Raw genomic sequence first — 23,757 nt, forward strand, 5'->3', positions numbered from 1 at the left:
CTGTTTCACCACCCAATATACACTGCTTCACCACACACTTATACACTGCTTCACCACCCACTGCACTGCCTCACCACCCACTACACTGCCTCACCACCCACTGCACTGCCTTTATCCCCCCCCCCCCACAACACTGCCTCGCCCCCACCCCACAACACTGAGTCACCATCCACAACACTTTATACACACCCTCACCACCCACAACACCCTCACCTCCCACTACACAGCATCACCACCTCCCACTGCACAGCATCACCACCTCACCGCACCACCCACTACACAACCTCACTGCCCCAGTACCCCCACTACAGTCTCAGACACTGATGTCAGTGGTCCAAACCCCAAAAGGGTGGATCAGTTACTTTTGTTTGTGTAAGTTAGTGCAGTCTTCACTGTTTTGGACAGTCCGTGTGGTTGGTTTAGTACCCCTGTCATATCTAATCAAGGACTGTCTACAACCAGGCAAATGGGAATTTTCCGTTGGTCTAATAATAAAGCCACATGCTTCAGTTCCATCCAAACATCTTGGTTCACCACTGTAACTACTGCAGGGTCATGAATAGGCCAAAAAGGGGCCTCCGTGGCTCAGTCGGTTAGCGCGCTAGCGCAGCGTAATGACCTAGGAATGCGGTCGCTGTGAGTTCAAGTCCAGCTCAACCTGCGGATGGTTGTGGGTTTCTCCCGGGCTCTGTCCGGTTACCTCCCACCATAATGCTGGCCGCCGTCGTATAAGTGAAATATTGTTGAGTACGGCGTAAAACACCAATCAAATCAAATCAAATCAAATAGGCCACAAACCTACCATTCCTAAACTGTAGTTTAGACATTTACTGTAATTCTAAATCCAAATTTAATCAAATGAATCAATCAGTGTACCATGTAACTCCCTCAAGGCAATGCTAGACATGCATGCACCTGAATTGTTGACACGGCTTTCTAACACCAAACATCTGGTCACTGACAGGTTGTTGTATCTATTTATTAGATTTGTATTTCACACAAACTCAAGAATATTTCACTTATACAACGGAGACCAGCATTATGGTGGAAGGAAACTGAGAAGAGCCCAGGGGAAACCGACGACCAACCATAGGTTGCTGGCAATCCTTCATACGAACAGCCAGAGAGGAACCAAGCATGGGCTGGATTTGAACTCACAGCACCTGTATTGGTAAAAGCTCCTGGGTGATTACGACTGGGGGTAGCTTTGGTTTTTCTAAGCAGTATGTACAGTTAATTAGCTATCCATAATTTCTCTGTAAACTACATGTACATGTAACATTTATCTGAAAATAAATTTGAACTGCAAAACTCATATAACAAAAAGTTCTTTCCAATGTTTATTTTAAACACATTCCCCGGGATGTCACTGCTGTATCAGCTATCAGCATACTTTCTGTGACAAGAAGTCCTCATTTTAGCAAACACCTCATTTTGTGTAATAACCAATTTCTGTAATCTGCAGAGACTGGAAAGAAGAAAAAAAAGGCTTCATATAAAACGTGCCTTTGATTTTCTTGGTAAGAAGCACAGAACAGGCAAAAGTACACACAAATCGATTCCATCTTCCAGAGCAGACAAAACATCTTTTAAGAACTGTTAGTAGTGATCTTAACAGCAGATCTTATATTTACAAGGACAGTTACAGTCAATCACAAATACAGTTTTCCACCAACTCATTATCCTGCTATACTAAGTGTAAAAATCGGTTTCTGAAATTTACATTAGATCTCATTTAATCTCACAGGATCCTGTCATATAGCTGGACATCTTGTTCAATAAAAATTCCACCAAATTATAGATGGTTCACAATACAGTTCATACACAAAGGTAATTACACAGTACATTCTCAGTCAGAGTACAGAGAATATTCAGTCACAGGGATAATACTATTTTCTTCTCCCATAGCTGTCAGCACAACTGTGCATGTATTTGAATACAATGGATGGCGCCACGGCCTACTGTCACACCTGTACAGTCTGTGTGTTCTTTGATGTTTGATGAGCAACTCAAATCATATTATCTATATTTATATAGAATAGCTTATACTATTACCTTTCATTAATATAAGACTCATGCCTGAAATATTTATACTGTTAAAGTGATTCTGACTTCTGAAAAAGCTATAATGCGGCCTGCTCTGAAAATTTTAGGCACTTTGTTACTGATTTGAATAGTAACATCTGCAAAAGATGAGGCTGACATTTCGGGAAAGATAATTAGCTGGGCTATTCTAACTACAATAGCAAAAATCTGATTCCATTTGCACTGGTCAGGTGCAGCCCTTTTATGTGACAATATGAAACAGCAAGCTGCATTCAAACGCCTCACAGCCTCTCAGAGTCTATTACAAAGTAAATCACCCAAAAGTCAAATTCCAGAAAAAAGAGAAATCCTTACAGTCCTCAACATGGGCCTATAGTACATTTTTGTTTGTTATTAATATCATGTGATAAATGTTACTTATAGGCTACCATTACAAATATTTTGACACTGTTGTAAATGTGAAAAAAAATTAGTTTTGTTACACCAAAATGTCTATCACATGTTTAGATCACCAACTGTGCACAAAGGAGTCACATAATGACGCTATACAAATGTACAATTAGGAATCATGAAGTGGCATATCAATTACAATGTTAACATTTCAATTAAATGTTTTTCTCTTTGACGATTAGTTTGGGAGTCTTCTTGATTTCATTTTCAAGTGCAGGCTTGGTGATCAGTGATCCCACTGCACAGACGAGTCGATATTCATTAGATGTGATAGCTTGTGAAGTGTTAACTGTTGGGGGCCAATGTGGAAATGCCTGCCTTTCATGAGTGAGAACAGATAAGCCCTAATGCTGAGTCCACTTGATGTCCTTCAGGTCAATTCCTTCCTGAACCATTTCCCACAGAGGGCTGTAACACAGAATATGTACACACATGTTTAACACAGCTAGATCTGCACGCTGGATTGTGCTCCAGTGTTATCTTTTATTTTTACTTTGATTGGTGTTTTACGCCGTACTCAAGAATATTTCACTTATACTACGGCAGCCAGCATTATGGTGAGAGGAAACTGGGCAGTGCCCGGGGGGAACCCACGACCATATGCAGGTTGCTTGCTGACCTTCCCACGTACGGCTGGAGAGGAAGCCAGTATGAGCCGGACTGGAACTCACAGCGAGCACACTGGTGAGAGGCTTCTGGGTCATTACGCTGCGCTAGTGCGCTAACCAGCTGAGCCACTGAGGCCCCTTGTAGTTTTTAGGTATAATATTAAACCATATTTTCAACAATATCCAAGTTTTTCCACATCCTAATCCAAAATCAAGCAAGTCTTAAATGCATTTCATGGTGCAAAATAATCTGACATCAGATTTTTACCCAACCTAATATCTTACAGCCTTCATACTTGAGGTTATCCTTAACTAATTCTTGATGTGACCTCAGTACAACTTATTTATTTGTGGTGTTTTTTTTTTTTCTTGATTGATAAGGCTTATAGTAGTAACACTTCCACAGAAAGACGCATGATCGATAGCTGATTGAAGGTACAATACATTCTATCTTTAATACAATAATCCATGATGGGAAATTGTAAAAAATCCCTTTGGTGTAAACACCCATGGTTACATTGGTAGAAGATTATTTTGAGTGAGTGAGTGCTTGGGGTTTAACGTTGCACTCAACAATTTTTCAGTCATATGACGACGAAGGAATCATTAGGGTGCATGTACGTGTAATGTGCCTCCTTGTTGCTGGAAGGATTTCCGCCGCTCTTTTATTTAGTGCTGCTTCACTGAGATGACTTACCGAAGGCAAGTAAGCCGCCCCACCCCGCCCGAGCCATTATACTGATACGGGTCAACCAGTCGTTGCACTATCCTCTTCATGCTGAATGCCAAGCGAGGAAGTTACAACTTCCTCTTTTAAAGTCTTAGGTGTGACTTGATCAAGGATTGATCCTGGATCTACTGGTCCCGAAGCGGACGCTCTACCAACTGTGCTATACGGGCCGATTATTTTGGACTATTCAAATTACCCATAACCAAGATGTCAGATACAGTGTCATGTGCCATGACATCACTCACCTCATTTCCCTCAACTTTGTGACATGCTCAACACATTTGTCTGCAGTGTAATCCACTTCTTCTGTGGTTGTAAATCGACCAATCCCAAATCTGGTGTGAAATTAAACTTGGAGATGAGCAAGAATTCAACAGTAATTTCACCATATTGATTTATCTAATGTACATTCTTTTTATTTTTCATTCACGTAATTGTTATCTGTGAAAAAGTCAGCAATTTTATCTTGTCAGATTTTAAACAGAACACGTTTAAACAGAATAATCTTTTCAAAAATAGTTTTTTCCGTGAATGAAGTCCCAGAATGTGTTTGGTGTTACAGCTAACCAATGTATATCAATTGTTTGATGGCATTACTGGCAAAGCTTATTTATAAGCAATTTTGTATGTTATTCGATAAAAACTATATTTAATGACGATTTTAAAAAGCTATTGTATAAAAACTCTAGTATATTTAATGTGACTTTTGAAATGCAAGTGGGTTTTCCTTATTTTAGAAAAATGTCTAAAAAGCCTTTGTTCTTGTTTCTTTTTTTTCTTGTTTTGAGTGTTTTCACTCTCATATTTCCTGTTTCTAATTAACATGTTCTTTTGGAAGATTCACTTAATGAACTGCCTGGTCAACAAACTCTTGCTATTTACAATTAAATCTTATAACTCTCCTAAAACACAATCAGTAAGAACCCCATGGTCACAAGAGCACATTTACATTTGATTTCTTTATTTATTTATTTGCTTTGTGTTTTACGCCGTACTCAAGAATATTTCACTTATACGAAGGCAGTCAGCATTATGGTGGGTCGAAACCGGGCAGAGCCCAGGGGAAACCCACGACCATCCGCAGGTTGCTGACAGACCTTCCCACGTACGGCTGGACAGGAAACCAGCATGAGCTGGACTTGAACTCACAGCGACTGCATTGGTGAGAGACTCCTGGGCCATTCCGCTGCACTAGCATGCTAACCAACTGAGCCACGAAGGCCCCCATTTACATTTGAGCCAAACCATGACTCAATGACCTTTTTTTCTTTCTCTGTGTTCGACATTTTTTCTCCGAGGAATATCCAAGCGTATCAAAACATGCCTTTCTGTTTTACCAGAAGATAAGGCAATTTGTTTTACATGTAAATGGAAAGCAATGTCACTTGACTGCTCACAAAGTAAGGTAGGACAGTACCCAGTAGTCCAATGACCTTTTGACATTAGCGGTACATCCAGACTCCATTTACCTTATGGAAGAATGGGCCAAGTCTTCATCTGCCCCAATAGCTCTGAGTACATAGGAGGGCTCCAGTGAAGCTGATGTACAGGCACTGCAACAACAACACCACCACCAATGGTGTGATATATTACATGTAATACACCAGGGATGCCACAGTGATTCATCTGTGCACAAACACACCACAAACTATCTCATTTGGACTTCTGATTTGTGCACAACTATACTTACTGTCATTCTTCAACCTTTTCGCATGTTTGCAAGGTGTTTATTTCAGTATATTCTTAAGGCATTATTCTGTATAGACTGAAAAAATTATGCTTTTTTGTTTCAAGCCCTGATATTGGAAAATCCAACCAATGTAGTTTTGCCTCAAAAATCAAATTGAAAATGCACATAAATTGCACTGAAAGTGGCTCTTTCACATGTGAAAAGATTGAGGAATTAGCATGCTGCATATTGAACTAATGGTTACAGCATCTGCCTCGAAGTAAGGAGGCCTCCGCACCAAACCGGGTCGGGTCATACCAAAGACTTTAAAAATGGTGCTTGCTGCTGCCTTGCTTGGCACTCAGTGCTGAGAAGTAAGAGCAAGGAAACAGGACTGGTTGGTGTCAGTATAATATGACTGGATGGGGTATCATGTCTGGTGTCTTCAGCATGATACTTTAGTGATGGCAGCTCTTTGGCAACACGGACTTGTCCTGCCACAAGAAGATTCTTCGTCGTCACGTGAATGAAAAAATTAAGATGTTATGATGTTACACCCCAAGCATACATACATACATATTGAACTTTCAACATCTACTTGGTCTTGAGATTTGGTTTGTCTTACAAAGCTTACCTCAGACTTGAGTTGAATTAAACATGATTTAGGATGGCCAGAACCTACCTCCACAGGACATGCTAAACTCCAGTGGCTAGGAATCTCACTCACCTTCCTGATGACAAGGCCACATCCTTCAGCGCCATGAGAAGACTCTCGCCCTCAACGAAAGCGAAAGACAAATTGACACAGCCTGAAAGAAACATGAAGAGAAGGAAGCACCAATAGTTACTGCATAACACGAAAACCTACCATAAATGACACATCCACATGCAGTGACCTAGAACATAACATCATGACCAATATGAATAACAACTTCTATTACAAGGTTCATTCACCTTGACATTAACAGTTTATAATCGATAATCTTTCTCACAGTAACAGGTATATATGAAGCTTGCATCTGCTTTGCAGTTTTCACTTTGGAACATCACCATGGATATATTTTCAATGTACATTACATTACCTGGTCAAATTTCTCTGTAGATTATCTTACCTGGATATGTTTTATCGGGGTCACCATTCCTGATCACATTTGGTACCTGGGAGGTAATTCTGTCAATCAGTCTTTTTGACAGCATGTTGATTCTCTTGTGATCATACTGTAAAGAAAATACACCTGTCAGTTTAGCATCTGGTAACAAAGCCAATTTTAAAATGGTAATTTAATGATAAACTGGAGTAAAACTGTGTGCTGCTTTAATTTAGAAATTTGGATATCTTGCTTTCAATATAACAGTAATAATTTTACAGCATACCTGAAAAGGTACTATAGAGTGAAGAGTGTGGTTTAAAGGAAAATGAAGAGAGATATGTCAAAAAAACTGGACATTTTTGTTTTCATTTTTTAGGCATATTTCATATTTCTTACTAATTTTATGCATATTTACACCCCAACATAGTTGCTTTGACAGCCACTGAAGGCTACTTCATTTGTGGACTGACTACTTGCGCCATTGGAACACTGTAGTTTAAAACCATTTTACGCCGTTTTAAAACCATTTATACGCCTCTGACAACCTTGTAAGGATACTTTTTAGGCATTCTTTAAGACCAGGGACATATCACACTTTTTCGTATGTGGAGAAAAGACAAGTGGTCGTCAACCAAACATCTTTCTTTTAGAGGTGTGCAAACAGTCCTACCTTCGGCCGCTTACACTGTCCCCTACAATCAGTCAGACTCACAGACATGTACAAATTACCTGTCCAACCTTCCTTTTGAAAGTATACCGCTAACCACACCAAACATTATTTGAATATTATGGTACATGTACCTTATTTATTTATTTATTTGATTGCTGTTTTACGCCATACTCAAGATTATTTCACTTATACGATGGCAGCCAGCATTAAAGTGGGAGGAAACTGGGGAGAGCCCAGGGAAACCCACGACAGCCAGAGAGGAAGCCAGCATGAGCTGGACTTGAACTCACAGCGACAGCATTGCTGAGAGGCTTCTGGGTCATTACACTGTGTTATCATGCTAACCAACTTAGCCACAGAGGACCTGGTACATGTACCTACATCCACCCTAATTCTTCAACCTCTTCAACTGCCTCTGCAACCAATATATTGGAAAATTCTGAGAGAACTATGTCATGTCGAAAACTAATTTGCACAGTTTGATGAAAATTGCATATTTAGTGACACAAACGAATCAATTAAGCATCATTCTGATAATGCTGGAATGCTTAAATTCCACTGAAAAAAGGGTTTCGGTGGTTGAAAAGGTTGACGATTACAGTATTCCCTAAGCAATCATGACAGTAATAGCCAAGGTATGTAAGAGTGCCTTAGGAAAGTTAGTACTACCTCCATTTCTTCCGCTGCCAGCTCACAGGCATAGCCCAGCCCAACCACCAGGGGAGTGGGCACGGTGCCACTCCTCATGCCCCGCTCCTGACCTCCACCGCTCTGGATTGGTTCCACGCGCACCCGTGGCCGGCGACGCACAAATAACGCTCCCACACCTGCCAGGTACATTACACATCACACACTACTGTTACTGGCAACAACTGGGAGGGTTCAATTTCAGAGAAGAGTTCTGTTTATTTCAATACAGTGGTTGTGCTTTTGTCAACAAGTCGGGTCTTGTCTATTCTGAATTTTGATATTTACTTATTTATTTATTTATTTGATTGGTGTTTTATACCGTACTCAAGAATATTTCACTTATACGACAGCGGCCACCATTATGGTGGGTGGAAATCGGGCAGAGCCCGGGGGAAACCCAACGCCATCCGCAGGTTACTGGCAGACCTTCCCACGTACGGCTGGAGAGGAAGCCAGCATGAGCTGGACTTGAACTCACAGCGACCGCATCGGTGAGAGACTCCTGTGCTAGCGATCTAACCGAGCCACGGAGGCCCCTTTTGATATTTATTAACATATTGTCAATCTCCAACCTTTTTGACCAATATGCACTTTTTTCAGTAGAATTTATACATACAATTATCCCAAAAATGACACAGAAATGATTTGTTTGTGTCACTAAAGATGCAAGCTTCATAACAGTGTTCAGATTTTTTATCTACACCCCATAGTTCTCCCAGAATGTTTCAAGATATTGGTTGGAGAGGTAAGTTGAAAAGGTTGAAGAATTACGGTATTCTAGAATATTTCACTTTTATGACAGCAGTTAGTTTCACGGATGGAAGATACTAGGGGACTCATATTAAGCCTACAACCTTGGGCAAGTAAGTAACATGTAATACAGAGAGTTTCCTCTGCTGAGTATTAAGATCAGCATGTTTACCATCGTCATATGCGGCAAATGATGACTGTTCATGTAAGACCATCTCTTCGAGTCTACACCCCTTTATAATCTGCATACTGCCACCATGAAAGTGAAAACATTAATAGCTGTGCCTGGACCAGAATCTAACCAAAAACCTGGAGAGTCCAAGTGGTTGAAGGACACACTTTGAGCAAGGGCATACTCTTGCCACCCATCAATGACTTTATATACAGGGTTGAGGAGAAGTCTGGACCCACAGACAATTTTTTTTTCATGCTAACAAACCAAAAACATTACAAGCATTAAAAGATAACATCACACGAGAAATTGAAACCCTAACAGGGAATAACTCTATGCTTCGAAATGTGCAAAGATCATGTGCCTCCCGAGTAAAAAAGTGTTCGGGGGAAGGTGGAAGTCACTTTGAACACTTATTGTAAATTGTTTTATCATAAATTGCCCATGGGTCCAGACTTTTGCTCCACCCTGTATATCACTGAATTACATCTGAATGTATGCCTTAAATTTGACTGAACATTGAAGAATGAGAATTAATACCTGTAATTAAGACAAGTGAAATATTTTCATCAGAGACGTTACCAGGAAAGACAGAAATGTTTTGAGAATTCTTTAACTATTTTTTAAAACCCACCTTTCGGGCCATATATTTTGTGGCCACTTATTGACATGAGATCTATTTTCATATCCTGCACGTCCAACGGAATTTTCCCAACAGCCTGGGCTGCATCTGTATGGAAGAATACCTTCCTTTCTCTGCACAGCTTGCCTGGAAAATAAAACAGTCTACATATGCTGACAAACATCATCAAACCAAACATCACTAAAAGCAGTAGACTGACAGCTATTAAAACCTTTCCTACACAAGAAAACCTGATCACTCATCCTCTCTAAATGACAGCATAGCAAAAGACACTTCATCAAGTGCTACCATACTTACAGATCTATCTTATTCCTAATATTTAAGTCTTGATAAACCAATGATAGGCTTGTTAAACACAAGAGCAGAATCAAACTGACCACATTTTCGTCTCCAAAAATTTTATAACAATCAGTAATTTCACAAGAATCAGTCATAGGGTGTTTGTGTCAAAATCTGACAAAGCCAGGTTTCTGTGTTCAAAGAAAAATTAAATACTTGGTTATTTAACAACCCTGCAGGCTTATTCATTTAGGCACCTTAATGATTTATTTATTTATTTATTTATTTGATTGGTGTTTTACGCCGTACTCAAGAATATTTCACTTATACTACCGTGGCGAGAATTATGGTGGGAGGAAACCGAGCAGAGCCCGGGGGGAACCCATGACCATCCACATGTTGCTGGCAGACCTTCCCACGTACGGAGGGAGAGGAAGCCAGCATGAGCTGGACTTGAACCACCTTAATGAAAGCATAACGCTACTGATTTCCCTACAAATATATGACAACAATAAGCAAGTTTCAAGTTCAAACTCTTTTGCCTCCAAATGCATAAAAGCAAATCCTACTCTGTGATGTGGCTTTTCAAAAATATTAGTCAGCTTTTCTTGATGTAACTTACTAGTCACTTGTTTCACCATATTCCAGAGGTCAAAATTTCCTTCAGGAAATACTTCAAGTTCACAAACGTAAAACTGCTCACTTTTCTCCATCATTCATTTATTCTTCATGACATTTTGTGAAACTTTTTTCAGACATTTATGTTAGATATGCTTAATGTAATCAAAATAGTTGCCTAACATTTCTGAGAGATCACATGGTACAGTAGAAGTTTTTTGACCTTTAGCGATAAAAGAGGTCAAACTCAAAATTCACATTAAACTTATTTTATGGACAGTTATCCTGTAGCTTTCATACTATACTTTACATTACATCCAAAAATTAATTAAATTGTGTGTTAATTGATATAGATGTGATATATGTCTGCTACCTATATCCTCCACAGGCTGTCTGACCCCTATCTCATTGTTTACTGTCATCACAGACACCAGCGCTGTGTCCTCACGAATTGCATCCTGGAGAACCTGAAAAATACATCCCATAATTGTGAGAAATAGTATTCAGTGCTACACCTGTGCCAATGGGATAACCTGTAGGAAATGCAAAACTTCAGCTCAGTACAAAAAGTACAAGAAAGAGGTTACAAATTTTCTGGTATTCATGGTAATATGCACACAGAACATCAGTAAGTTGTGTACTGTGCTTTATGTGTATGTACAACTTCAGCTCAATAAATGCGTGCAGCGTAATGACCCAGAAGCCTCTCACCAATGCTGTCGCTGTGATTCCTCCCACCATAATGCTGGCCGCCGTCGTATAAGTGAAATATTCTTGAGTACGGCGTAAAACACCAATCAAATAAATAAATAAATAAATGCGGTATTTCTTGAGATACCACACCTAACATTTACCTTTTGAATTTTGTACTTTACAGTTATCTTTCCGCAAACTGCACATCAAGGATGTAACATGTCTCTCCTTGTTACTGTGCTCTACATGTTTGCAACCCTGAGTTGAATGCATACAGTACTTTTAAATACAACACCCCTACACTAAAGTTGTGAATTCTGTTTATTTATGGTAATAAATGTGAACTTAGCACATCAACAATAGAACATACTCTGGTGTCACTATGCTCTACATGTGTGCAAAACCTGAACTAGGTACTTTTTAATATACCACTCTTAACATTCCTTTCATTGCTATTGGACGCCAACGCAAAAGATCTGGGAATGACACAAGCTGCATCTGTTCTTTGCATAGACGAGCTGAAAAGAACAAATCTGTACGAATATAAACTGAACATAGAGTCACAATAGAATGCAGTTCCCATTTTTACACAATGACTCACCTGAAGATCTAATATGCCATTTGTCTTTACAGGTAAATACGAAACATCAAAGCCCTCTGCTTCCAGTGCACGACAGGAATCTAACACACATTTATGTTCCTGCCAAGTATATAGAGAAAACAAATCCTTGAATAACACTTGTACTGGTCCTAAGTAATTAAGACCAGCATAATTTCCAGAAATTTGTGTTGTATTAACTTAAAAGAACATTGTAGTGTATATATTCAGCCTTCTGTTTTCGTTGGCTATCGGAATTTCGTTATTGGTTTTACAAAGAAGAAAGGTGTCAGAGAAAAATTCATAACTGATTTTAGTACAGCAGAACACGAGTACAGCTTCACTGATTATTCAGATAGATAAAAACTACAATCCAATGAGAACTCCTGATAAATTCTGTGAGGCTACAGATGGGTTACACCAAACACTCACAGTCTGAGTTGTGATGACGTGCTTCTTTTTGCTCTTATAAAATCTAGCCACGCCTTTCACTGCAATGTTGTTGGACTCTGTTGCACCGCTTGTGAAGATTATTTCTCTTGGGTCAGCACCTATCAAGTCTGCTACTTGCTGAAATAATAAAACATACTGATGAACAAAAACTATCCACACCTTAAACAAGATAAGTCAAAAAAAAAAAATAAAAAGTTAAACATTATGCAACACAGCACTGAACCACAACTCCGTTCATTTACAAGTACCAGTCTTTTTACAGTGTTGTAATATATGTAAAATCCTACTCTACAGCCCTTACTTTTCTTGCTGTTTCCATCGCAGCTTCACTTTCCCAGCCATAAGCATGTGTGCGAGAGTGAGGGTTACCATACATAGAAGTCATGTAGGGTAACATGACATCCAAAACACGAGGATCCTGCAAACCAAAACACAAACATGTCTATTTATCGTTGTCATCTGTTGAACAAAGCAGTAATTTGCAGCTGATTCTTAAGGATTTATTAGTAAGACCCATTTATGACCTTTGACATGCAAAATCTGATTTGAGTTAGTGATGCCATTAAACAGTAAGCAGTAAAAGAATTTTCCACTGACCCTATCAATACCAGGTATTAATTCTTCTATATGCTCTCAAGCCTTGAAGTGTCACAAGTGCATTAGGTAAAACATCTTTCATGGGTACAAGTATTTATACTGTGAAAACTTGCACATTCGCAATAATCGGACACCCGGTAAGTGATTCATCCCAAATTGAGTACACAGAAATATTTGGATAAGCCATGTTTACAGCTGCTCAACATTTACAGCCCACACCATTCATTAACTAGTGAAGACCAGATTGTGGTTGTGGGAGGGAGAGGAGATGCATGACGTGGATTTGATTAGCTGGTTGTATAAGGTACAGTTTATTTGTGACATGATCCACTGGTACCATTGGTGCTGTGGCCTGCACATCCAAATATAGTGGTCTGAAACTTTCATCCTTCACACCAGGGGCAGGGGCATCTCCAACTCTGTCAACTCCATCAGACTTTAGGGCAACTGAAAAAAAAATATCAAAAACTAAATTGCTAAGGCGGGAACAATTTTCGCTGCCAATATTGACAATGGCGGTTAAGGCAGTGCATTAACAGCTTACATGTAGTCAGATACAATATGATGATGTTCAGTACGTTTATGGATCTGCCTTTATACCGGATCATGGTGCAAAATGTTGGTGAAAACTACGTGTATCTCACATCAATAACTGGACACACCAAGGATATCGCATTCACCAACACAGATTTGGTGCAGGAATACAGTATAAGAAATCGATTCTGATCATGTCAGGTTACGTGACACCTATTTCAAGCTTGTCCATCCCTGTCTCTCACCCAAGTCACCATACATTTCTAAATGCCAGCTTGATGGAACTGGTCTCAGTAAGCTCCCTGCTTATGGCACCCAACTTACCTACATCCACAAGACCAGTTTCTTTAATGTTCTTGTTGCCCAAAATGTTGCCCACGACAGGCAATCAAAATATCATAGTTTTCAGGATGTTTTCATTGCCAGGACATGGTTACATTTCAGAACTCACAGGTAGGTCCCATGACATATCAAAATAGAGTGGAAAGCATTCTGCCACAAATTCCGACACACATCGCCTCTATTGATGCCACCCAACACATTCTGACCTATTGATCCCTCAAGGTCATGTATATGGCTGTTACCAATCAAAGTGCACTGCGGGATGTTAATCGCTGTGATTTACAAGTGATCTAATCCCCCTGCCTGGCCAAAATGTGTTTTCAACAGGAAAAATAAGCGTAATCTGGGTGCACAAACAACAGAATGTGTTGGGTAGCACCAATACAGGAGATGTGTGTCAAAATTAGCAGCAGAATGCTTTATTTCAAGTCCAGTCAGCGTAGCTGAGGTTGAGTAAGGCGGGCTGGCATATCCAACCTTTCCTTTTTATAAAGTTATATGTGTAGCATGTGGCATAGGCACGCATGGGCGATTTACTGTGGTGTTGCAGCCTGAGAATTCGATCTAAGGGTGGCTCATACATACTGATACGCGGGGACCGCAGGCCACCCTTAGCCCGAGAGCTATGTGGACCAGAACCGGCGCAATACTTACAAAGAGCTACCCTCTCGTTCAATTCCAATGCATGCGTGTTTCAGCACAGTCTTTCTGAAAGCTAGCCTAAAATATTTACGCACATTTTGCCACGATCACTGCTTGCCTTTACAACACCATTCTCCTGTAAATCTTGGCCAAAGTCAAAACTAGGCTCATATTTAGCAGGTTGCCACGTGCTGCCATGGTTTTAAAATCTCGGTCAGCTAAGCGTGCAAGTATAGCAGTGGTTGACCTTCCTTGAAATTTACAATGGAACAGATGCTGAAGATAAGCCCCTTTTTTTCTTCACTGCAAACTTAATTTGACATTTCGCACAAACTATGGGGTCGGTCATTCTGCTCCATAGACTTCAGTCAACTGCAAATTCGCATCTTCGCTGTCACATTGTTTTCTGTCTGTCAGAGCTGACAGCCAGCTGTTCAAAACACACTGACGTTGTGAAGGTCAACCACACACGCACGGGGGAACAACAACTCCATTTATCACACTGTCAACATGGTATGTGAGTGTAAGTTACAACTGTGGGTTTACTATTATCCTGGGTTTACTGGTCGTAAAGGTTACATAATGTGGGAAAAACTGGCAAAGTAACAGAGAATGTTTAGGGGAACATAATTTATTGCAGTTTTGCCCAGTTCCTCTGCACTAAGCTTTTCTTCAATACCAATATTTTAACCTCAAAGACTCCTCGGTTGTGATCAAAGCCTAACACCATATTAAAAGATCACAGCTGAGATCCTTGGCTCTAACAATTCGGCTGTTGTAAAGACTAGGGTTATATTTACATGTAACTTTCTACGTCATTACTTACGTCAATTCATTTATGCTTTGCTGAATGAGGCTGGCCAACTATGGAGGAGACTCTTTCATATGTTTATGTGACAAAGGCATGTGACACATGACATGTACATGCTCATTCAACTCTTTCCATGTTCATATGTCTTAAAACATCTGAAAACCATGTTCTAGTACATCAACCTGAGTGGTGGAGTGGCATAAGCAACTGGCTAAGGGCTCGACATGCTGTCTGATGGAAGTTCAAATCCACAACATTCCACAACAAGTTAAGCAAATCCTTTCAAAAAAGTGTAAAATCTCCCCATTCAATTTTAACCAATGAAAAATAAGTAAAAGCACTTGTACGTGGGGAAAAAATTACGTCAGAATGCATGTGGAAAACAAAAAGTAAATGTAACCCTATTCCTTAAAATTCTCAACATTTCAAGCTCTAGGCCTATAATTTATATAAGGCCTACAGATAGCACTGTGGTAGCAGGGCACACGAATATTGATCAGAAATGTACAAAACATAACAGACCAGTTAACAAAAACCTCGATGCTCTGAGGTATTATGGTACATAAAACGCAACTTATATAACCAGCATACATGTGAGGGCGTTGTTGTTGTAAAATGTCAACAACGGTCATCTTATTCTGTTTACCTGATGCTTGAGCAGCTCTGTCAGCAGATTTAGACTGAACACTTCTGATTATTACGGTTTTCCCGTCTTTTAAGGCCTTAAACAAAGACCTCGATAGTGAGGGCAACATAATGGTTAACCGAGTTTTCGACCACTTATGTCACTTGCTCTTTCCCTACAGCTCTCTCACACTGCGAGTTACCAAGCAGTACAAACTGCAGTGCAATCTGTTCCTGCGCGGGACCTGGTGCTGTTGTCTTCAATTGATGTAATTTTGCGGTACATGTACAAGGAAATTTCTTTCAAACAGCACTGACTGGATGTTCTCTGACACCTGATTGTTGCATCTTGGTTCGTTTTCATCATTTTTCTTCACTAATTTTTGATCGCATTTTTTTTCTGTAGAACTGCGCATTCATGCAGGCATATAGACACCGTGCACCTCCACTGTCTGTAAGCCTGCAAATATGTTAGTAGGCCTAGCTATGTCATATGGCTATATCACTTTAGTTAAACCAAAAGGGTAAAGGGAAATTAGACATTGTTCAGTGATCATAGATGAGCTTTTTCAATCTAATTATACAGAACAGAATCTGCTCTATATCACACCATGGTCAAACAGAGATAGAGTTCTTATGGAGAGTTTTTTTATATGGCAGGAATTGTAGATAACAAGTACAGACCAGACATCATCCTTAGACCTTCTCTATCCTTCTGTTATTATAAGTATACATGTAAGCGAAGCACACTATAACATTATCGGTTTTACTTCGTAAGATAAAGTTGCTCACGCAGTTGAAAATGAACAAATTAAAAAAATAACAAAATTTCATTTCTTCAATATTTACTAGGCCTATATAACAAAGAATAACAAAAAGATCAACAAAACTTATTTCTTAATCAAACAGATTAATTAAATACCTGCATGTATGATTCATATTTATCTATAACTTGGTAGGCCTATGTATGACCAATGAAATAGACAACTTTTGGCTACTCTACAAGGATAGAACTAGATATATTCCAGAGAAGATATCCTTAATTGAGGTAAACTGGCAAAGGGCCGAATTTCGCCAGTTACGTGTGACCAGCTATCACAGAAGTCATCTATGCCTGGTTCTACCCTCTATACAGTAGTCCTTTATTCAGTAAAGTCTTCTCACACTGTTGCCTTCCAGAATCCGTTTCCCAGTCGCTGAACAATATTGGTCTAATTATTTGCCCTAACAAAATTATGCTCATTGATTTCTAAACACCCATCCCCAAAGAGATGACCAGGTTTCGGCCAAGATTGTCAGCAGAATATGGGAGCCAGGCACCGACTCTGGTCACAGATAACTCTTGCATGGTTATCAGACTAGACTGATTTATACGCTAGCAATTATGGAGAGTACTAGGCAGTTCATTCACTGAATGATAAATACTTGTTTTTGACAACCCAAGGTTTGTACCTCTATCTCCTGGCATAGATCTGCATCTCCGATTTCCGTGGAGAGTGCTTCCTACAAAGCATGTCGATCTTCTGCAACTGAAGTCAACATTGTCCACAGCAAAGAAGATATGCATGTACTTGTACTTTTTCAACATGCGTTCAGATACACGTTTATGCCAGTTCAAAACTGTCCTGCCGAAAAGATTTATTTATTTATTTATTTGATTGGTGTTTTACGCCGTACTCAAGAATATTTCACTTATATGACGGCGGCCAGCATTATGGTGGGTGGAAACCAGGCAGAGCCCGGGGGAAACCTACGACCATCCGCAGGTTGCTGGCAGACCTTCCCACTTACGGCCGGAGAGGAAGCCAGCATGAGGCTGGACTTGACCTCACAGCGACCGCATTGGTGAGGGGCTCCTGGGTGATTACGCTGCGCTAGCGGGCTAACCGACTGAGCCACGGAGGCCCCGTTGCCGAGTAGAGGCTGAGGGCAGAACTTACATTAAAAGCATCTGTAGTCTATTTTTTAAAATTTTGTCAGTCGTCTATATTCAGCTGTCTGTAAAATCACTCATACTCGGTACCAAAATTGCCTTTGGTCAGTGACTAATATAAATCTAATTCATAGTGTTAAACTCCATAAAGTTTAATCGTCAGTCGTCTATATTCAGCTGTCTGTAAAATCACTCATATTCGCTACCAAAACTGCCTTTAGTCAGTGACTAACATAAGTCCAATTCGTAGTGTTAAACTCCATAAACCTGATTTCAACACCAAAAACTTATTGCCTCAGGCGACGCCATAATTATTCAGAAACAGGTGGCACTACAGAACTGAAGTACATGCTGTGTGGTAGTTGGAAACCGCTACAGGTGAAATCTGGCGATCAATTTCATTTAGTTCATGTTTTGGTTTATAACTGCTCGTGTTTAAGTCATTCGTCAAAACCTTCTGCAAATAAAACTGCTTCAGTCTTATTCCTACTTCGGTTCACAAACCATACAACCTCCTGAGAAATAATCAAACCTCTGCCAGTTCTTTGAAGACTGGAGCTTCCCTATACCATTAGATCACAGAAACATTATATATACAGGCATGCTGAAATTAAGCTATTAATCAAAGGTTACTTCAAACTTGAAACCGCCCATGCAAATACCTCTTCATGCTGCGCACTCCATCTTAACCGGTGTCGTTATTAAATCACCAGGCACCAAAATGTTGGAATCCAATATGTGTTTAATAAAGCCCGTGGACGCAGGCCTCCATTAATTTCTGATGTGGTGAAAATATCAGTGAAATTATTGAGAAATCAAAACCTGATAATGGAATTTGTGCTGATATCTAATACCTAATGAAATAATATCTAAACAATTAAACACGATTTGTCGTTGTATCTCTCAAACATTGTACTCTTGGATAACGAGGCATTGTCTGGGTGTAAAGTTGTATTATATTAACAATTTTTCGTTTCATAATTCTTAACACCTGTTTAGATTTATTTTCTCCAGAAACTGTTATGAGTGCAGATCAGTTAGATCACAATTTCGCCCCCATTTGATTCAATATTCATACAAGCTCATCTGTATAATTACTTTATGAGTACAACCGCCATTTAGTTTATCCGTTTCTTTCATATAACATATTTAAGTGTTCTTGGAAATTACATCAATCTCTCCAGGCAAGACGATTAACAAAATCTGTAACACGCATATGAGTATAGATCAAGGCAGACTTAATTCAGTGACGGATTTGCAATATTCACCTACAACAAACGTGGCTCTTAGGCTTTATTATATACCAGCGTGTAGGTACAGCATATAAGTCTAACACACAACACTGCCTATTAAATTTATTTATTTATTTGATTGGTGTTTTACGCCGTACTCACGAATATTTCATTTATACGACGACGGCCATCGTCATGGTGGGAGGAAACCGGGCCGAGCCGGGGGGGAAATCCACGGCCATCCGTAGGTTGCTGCTAGACCATCTCAATTACGACTGGAGAGGAAGCCACACATCATACGCTTGTATTTTTCTGACACCCTTGATGTATAAGTCAACTATTAATATCGAATTCTCACGATGCCAGGGGATACGCCACATTAGACATATTCTGGAAACACGATGTCTCGTAGCCTACCCTTCGCACGTGATGACTAAAATGCAAAACAGGGTTCTCGTGACATCAGCGGAAACTCCCAACGACCGTATTGATGAGAGGCTCCTGGGGCATTGTGCAGCGCTGCATGGCACGCTAACCAACTCAGCCGCGGATTACTAATTCTAAACAGAATTTGGGATAGGCCTACGTTATTCATGCTCATATACATTCGACCTATAGTGTTGTATTCTCCTTTAATTGTGACATGATATATATTCACCGTATCGGTAGGCCATATACACGTGTTGAATAAAGTTCACAAAAGCGGTTATCAAATGGATGTGGCTAGTAGAATGCGGCATATAAATACAAAACTACATACATGTCCACATCTGAGTAGTGCATTTAACCAGTACCAACTCCTGAAAACACCCTAATGGCAGGATCACTGGCATTCTGTTTGATAGTTAGTAAGATACCGGAGTTTTTGAGCACGTCTGAACCATTATGTACAATACTTTTTACGACATGTAGGGTTTAAAGAGATGTCTGATATACTCTAAAATGTGGCGTGGAGGATTAACACACATCGGAGACACCTGAAAAGGTTTGACATGTCACACAATGTATCAAAGTGCTAAGCGCATTTAGCAATATTCACGATGTATCTGTTTCATGACGTTTAATTGCTAAACATGATTGGTGTAAACACGTAATCGTTGTTCATTGGTAAGAGGGCATTTGTATGAGCATATCCGAGCTAAAGATGACACAAATCTAAACATTTATCTACCTAAACATGTAGAATTGCTTCACGGAAAAGTAAGCACATTTTAAGAACACACATAACAGCTAAACATGTCTATATGACGATTTTTACGACGCTATAATTTAGTTCAGTTGCTAACCGAACATGTTTAATCTAAACGTGCGTAGGTACCTACACGTTCTGTTTACGCATGCTCGCCATATAGAAGTGATCTAACTGGAAACGAGGCTTGTCGTCTGATGTCGTATTTTCTTATTGTCTTAATCATTGCGTTATTATATGAACACAGTAACCACAGCAAAAACATTGGACATCGGCTGGAGTACAATAGTGGTGTACTATTCAGGTAGAATGGTTGTAAGTGTTTTGAGAGATTTTTGGTACAATTTAGTGTCATTTTCGCTAATGGGGTTCACACTCGTTTTTGACGTTATTTACTTCAATGCTTTATATTGCATGGTTAAATGTTGCATACTTTTACAGGCCTTCCTTGAATACTGGTGTGATTGAAGACAATTAATTCAACAGGAGAACAAACCAAGCACCTTTTTACACATGATAAGATAATGGTATGTTAAGAGTGGAAGCTGGTAGTGCTTGGAGGCTTGCAGTTGCTTTGTACATAGGTGCCAAATACGTTTAGCTTGTCATGTGTTTTGGGGTAAACATGTTTATGATTCCTAGACAAAAAATACTTTTTGCCCGCCACATGTTTAATGCCTCCACATTTCAACCTAAACACCATTTCTCACTACATGTTTAGCCAACCATGTGCTTAAAACGTGAAGGCAATGATTGTGTGCAGCTTTTTGTTTAGGTCCTACACACATATCTTGTGAGAAAAGCTTGTGAGTGTGAGAAAAGCCCTAATCCAGCTCTGGGTGTGCCCAAGTACTGTGTTAAATTCCTATCCATATACACAGACGTATGTGTAAGGTTCAATACTGAGTGCATAAAGGAAACGACAACAAATAATTTAACCTCATTTATTTCGGAAGGGATTGAAACAGACATAAACGGCCACAGCAATTTCGCTCTGACGAACTTGGTAAATATGTAAATCCATTTTTAATCTGAAATTCTTGTAATAGGAAGCCATGGGAGGCGTCATGCTAGGGAAGCCAGAAATATGATGTCGCGCCACCCATATCCCCTGTTCGTATGGCTAATAACAAATCAGAGTTCAGATGACGTCCGCGGAAAAAGGCATTTGTATACCTACCGTCAACCAAGCTGGACGTTCCAGACCAATAAACGCAAGGCGAATTGTGAAAATAGGACGGAATCATGGAAAGAGAAGCAGTCGTCAGTTTTCAACGATGTTGGAAAGACGCGAGTTTTGTTCCAGGCGAATTAGTGAATCAGTAATCAAACCGTGCAGTCGAACATGCTAGTAGGTCAATATACATTGTCCATAAAAATATATGTATGATATATCTCAGTTGCGCTTGGATTGCAGCTGTTCATATATCCATTGTGGCGATGTAATGCAACACGATGGATATTTAAGCGGAATTTGACACATCACCAAGCAAAGCGCCAAAGATTCTGGACGCTCTATCCATATTTATTTACAAGAGAATTGTAAAACTTAAGAAACTTAGAGTGAAAAGGCGTTTGATGGAATAACCTTGACAGACTAGTTTTTGCTGTAATAACGTGTTACCTTGACTTAAATCGTCACACAACACACAGGATCTAATAAATGCTACAATGCGAGAAGTGTACTGTCACCACATGCAGGACCCGTGGGTACAGGGGCATACTGCAGTCCAAGTAAGGATAATTTACAGTGTCAAAATTGAAACTATCCCCCTTGTAAAGTCTACGAGAAAGGAAACCGTTTTTGGTTTTGTACAAATATAGATGTAGGATAAGATGTACCATCGAGGCAATCGGTGGTTTCCTTTAAATCCAGCGAAGGTCGATAAATATCTTTCACTGCGTTTGCTATACGAATTGTTCAAAGTTCCCGGGTTACAGAAAAAACTCCCTCTTGATAGATTAAAATTGATAACATGGCGACACTTGCGATTTCTGAAATGTGCGCGATTTTTCTTACTTGGAGCTATGATATATCGGATATGCGAGATCAGGGATGTAAAAAGGTTCACCTTTTAAACTTTAAGTGGGATACTTCGTCAAGGCATATATATATATATATATATATATATATATATATATATATATATATATATATATCATCCTGGCGGGACATAAAATTTAAATTGCTGAGTCTTTATTACGTGCTCTGATTTCGAACTCCGATATCTAGAGAAACTGAGCGACGGTAACAATATTGAACACATGGCTTAACTTTTAGTAAATGTTTGCGACTTTTCCCAGATCACGTCGTTTGACGGCCATTTTTCTTTTTTTTTTTCGAAACCACCGATCGCATCTGACTAAAATTTGTTACATTGCTTCAGAGTGAGTAGACATACTTAAATCGTTAAAAAAGGTGTCATTTCCTTATACAAGTAGCTTAGGATTCTATTGGGCGCAGGTCATCGGAACTGGCACAATGAGTTTGCATCAACGCAGTGGACGGCCGAGTGAGAAAGACTGCTGGGGAGGGCCTTCCGTCATGCTTTTGGGGTCAGTCAGCTGGGGATGTCACGTTCCGCCTGTAATCTTCCAAAACAATGGACAGGTCACGTGGTAGAGGCGTCACGGCGCAGCGCTGCGTCGATGAAGTGTTGAGGCCTGTAGTCGTTCCATTATTTGCTCAAAGACGCAATCTTTTTCTACAGCAAGATGATGTAAGAGCCCATCCAGACGAAGAATTGGCTAGCTGTAAGTCCGGATTTAAATCCTATCGAGCAACTCTGAGATGAAATTGAACGCCGCATTCGCTCATGCAGCCAATTACATTGCAACAACAACAGCGCGTGGCTGACACAATAACATTTTTCGGAGGTTCATTCGAAGTCTCTTCAACAGCATGGGTAGATGTGCTGCTGTTGTTGACGCTAATGGGGGTCACACTCGTTATTGACGTCAATTTTTATTCCATCAGAAAAACAATTCCCAAAAGGCGTGGCTGTTGAACCAAATTAAATGAGTTCTCCCATTTCCATTCACTCATTCAGAAGAAGAATCAGCACGATATGAGCTTTTAATTGAGTTATTGTCTTGTGTAAGAGAAATATGTTTTAATAAAGGCAACTGGCTCTTACTCATTTGCGGTTTATACCATTCTCCCATCCGGGTTTCTTTTGGAATTCAGTATATATATATATAGGGAAACTGACGATCTGGTAACCAGGACAACCACGGAAATAAACAAACGTGTGTATGTATCAATCCACCAAAATCAAAACTCTAAATGAAAACTAAAACTAAAAATGAAACTTGTCATTCACTGCACAGATATTTTAATGCACTTTTTGAATAATTTAAATTACAAATCCGCAATAATACATAAACAAGTTCCTTTAGAGTCAGGTCTGCTTTTAGAATACTATCACACGTGAGTGGTCTATATGCAAAATTTGTAACACAATATACAGCGTGGTCAAATACTGATCGCTATAGGATTAATACACTCTCTGTAAATCCTGCGCTCTTTATGCACAATCTTTCAGATAAACTCCTAGTCTGAAAAGAAGAAAACAAATGTACTAATTCAAAACTAATATCATAATATCTAATACAAAGTCACTGAGTTGAATGTCTAGTAGCTCAGCGACACCAGCGAAAATCCATGCTTGTTGAATGGAAATTTAGCAGATG

General features: G+C 39.6%; 1 protein-coding gene across 2 annotated transcripts; it reads right to left on the reverse strand.

Moving 5' to 3' along the window:
* Window positions 1–1,302: 1,302 nt before the first annotated feature.
* Window positions 1,303–15,893, reverse strand: LOC135465571 (cysteine desulfurase-like). 2 transcript variants are annotated; one of them, XM_064742823.1, is made up of 14 exons: window positions 15,733–15,893; window positions 13,095–13,204; window positions 12,462–12,578; window positions 12,140–12,277; window positions 11,711–11,809; window positions 10,790–10,883; window positions 9,511–9,645; window positions 7,934–8,091; window positions 6,616–6,721; window positions 6,231–6,312; window positions 5,304–5,387; window positions 4,080–4,169; window positions 2,815–2,904; window positions 1,311–1,468 (listed from the first exon to the last, which is right to left on the reverse strand). In XM_064742823.1, the coding sequence occupies exons 1-13, from the start codon at window positions 15,839–15,841 to the stop codon at window positions 2,841–2,843; spliced, it is 1,386 nt and encodes a 461-aa protein (XP_064598893.1). In that variant the 5' UTR covers window positions 15,842–15,893; the 3' UTR covers window positions 1,311–1,468; window positions 2,815–2,840. The 2 variants fall into 2 exon arrangements, with proteins under 2 accessions (XP_064598892.1, XP_064598893.1); XM_064742822.1 differs by having other exon boundaries at window positions 1,303–2,904.
* Window positions 15,894–23,757: the final 7,864 nt, after the last annotated feature.

This window comes from Liolophura sinensis, chromosome 5 (assembly GCF_032854445.1).
Source record: "Liolophura sinensis isolate JHLJ2023 chromosome 5, CUHK_Ljap_v2, whole genome shotgun sequence".
Classification (NCBI taxonomy): domain Eukaryota; kingdom Metazoa; phylum Mollusca; class Polyplacophora; order Chitonida; family Chitonidae; genus Liolophura; species Liolophura sinensis.

Excerpts from the sequence above, each read along its gene's own strand:
- LOC135465571 (XM_064742822.1), bottom strand. The coding sequence starts at position 15,841 with ATGTTGCCCTCACTATCGAGGTCTTTGTTTAAGGCCTTAAAAGACGGG. Across the intron at positions 6,722-7,933 it reads TGGCAGCGGAAGAAATGGAG|TATGATCACAAGAGAATCAA; the intron begins GTAGTACTAACT and ends TTTTCTTTACAG. Across the intron at positions 4,170-5,303 it reads TTGGCCCATTCTTCCATAAG|ATTTGGGATTGGTCGATTTA; the intron begins GTAAATGGAGTC and ends ATTTCACACCAG.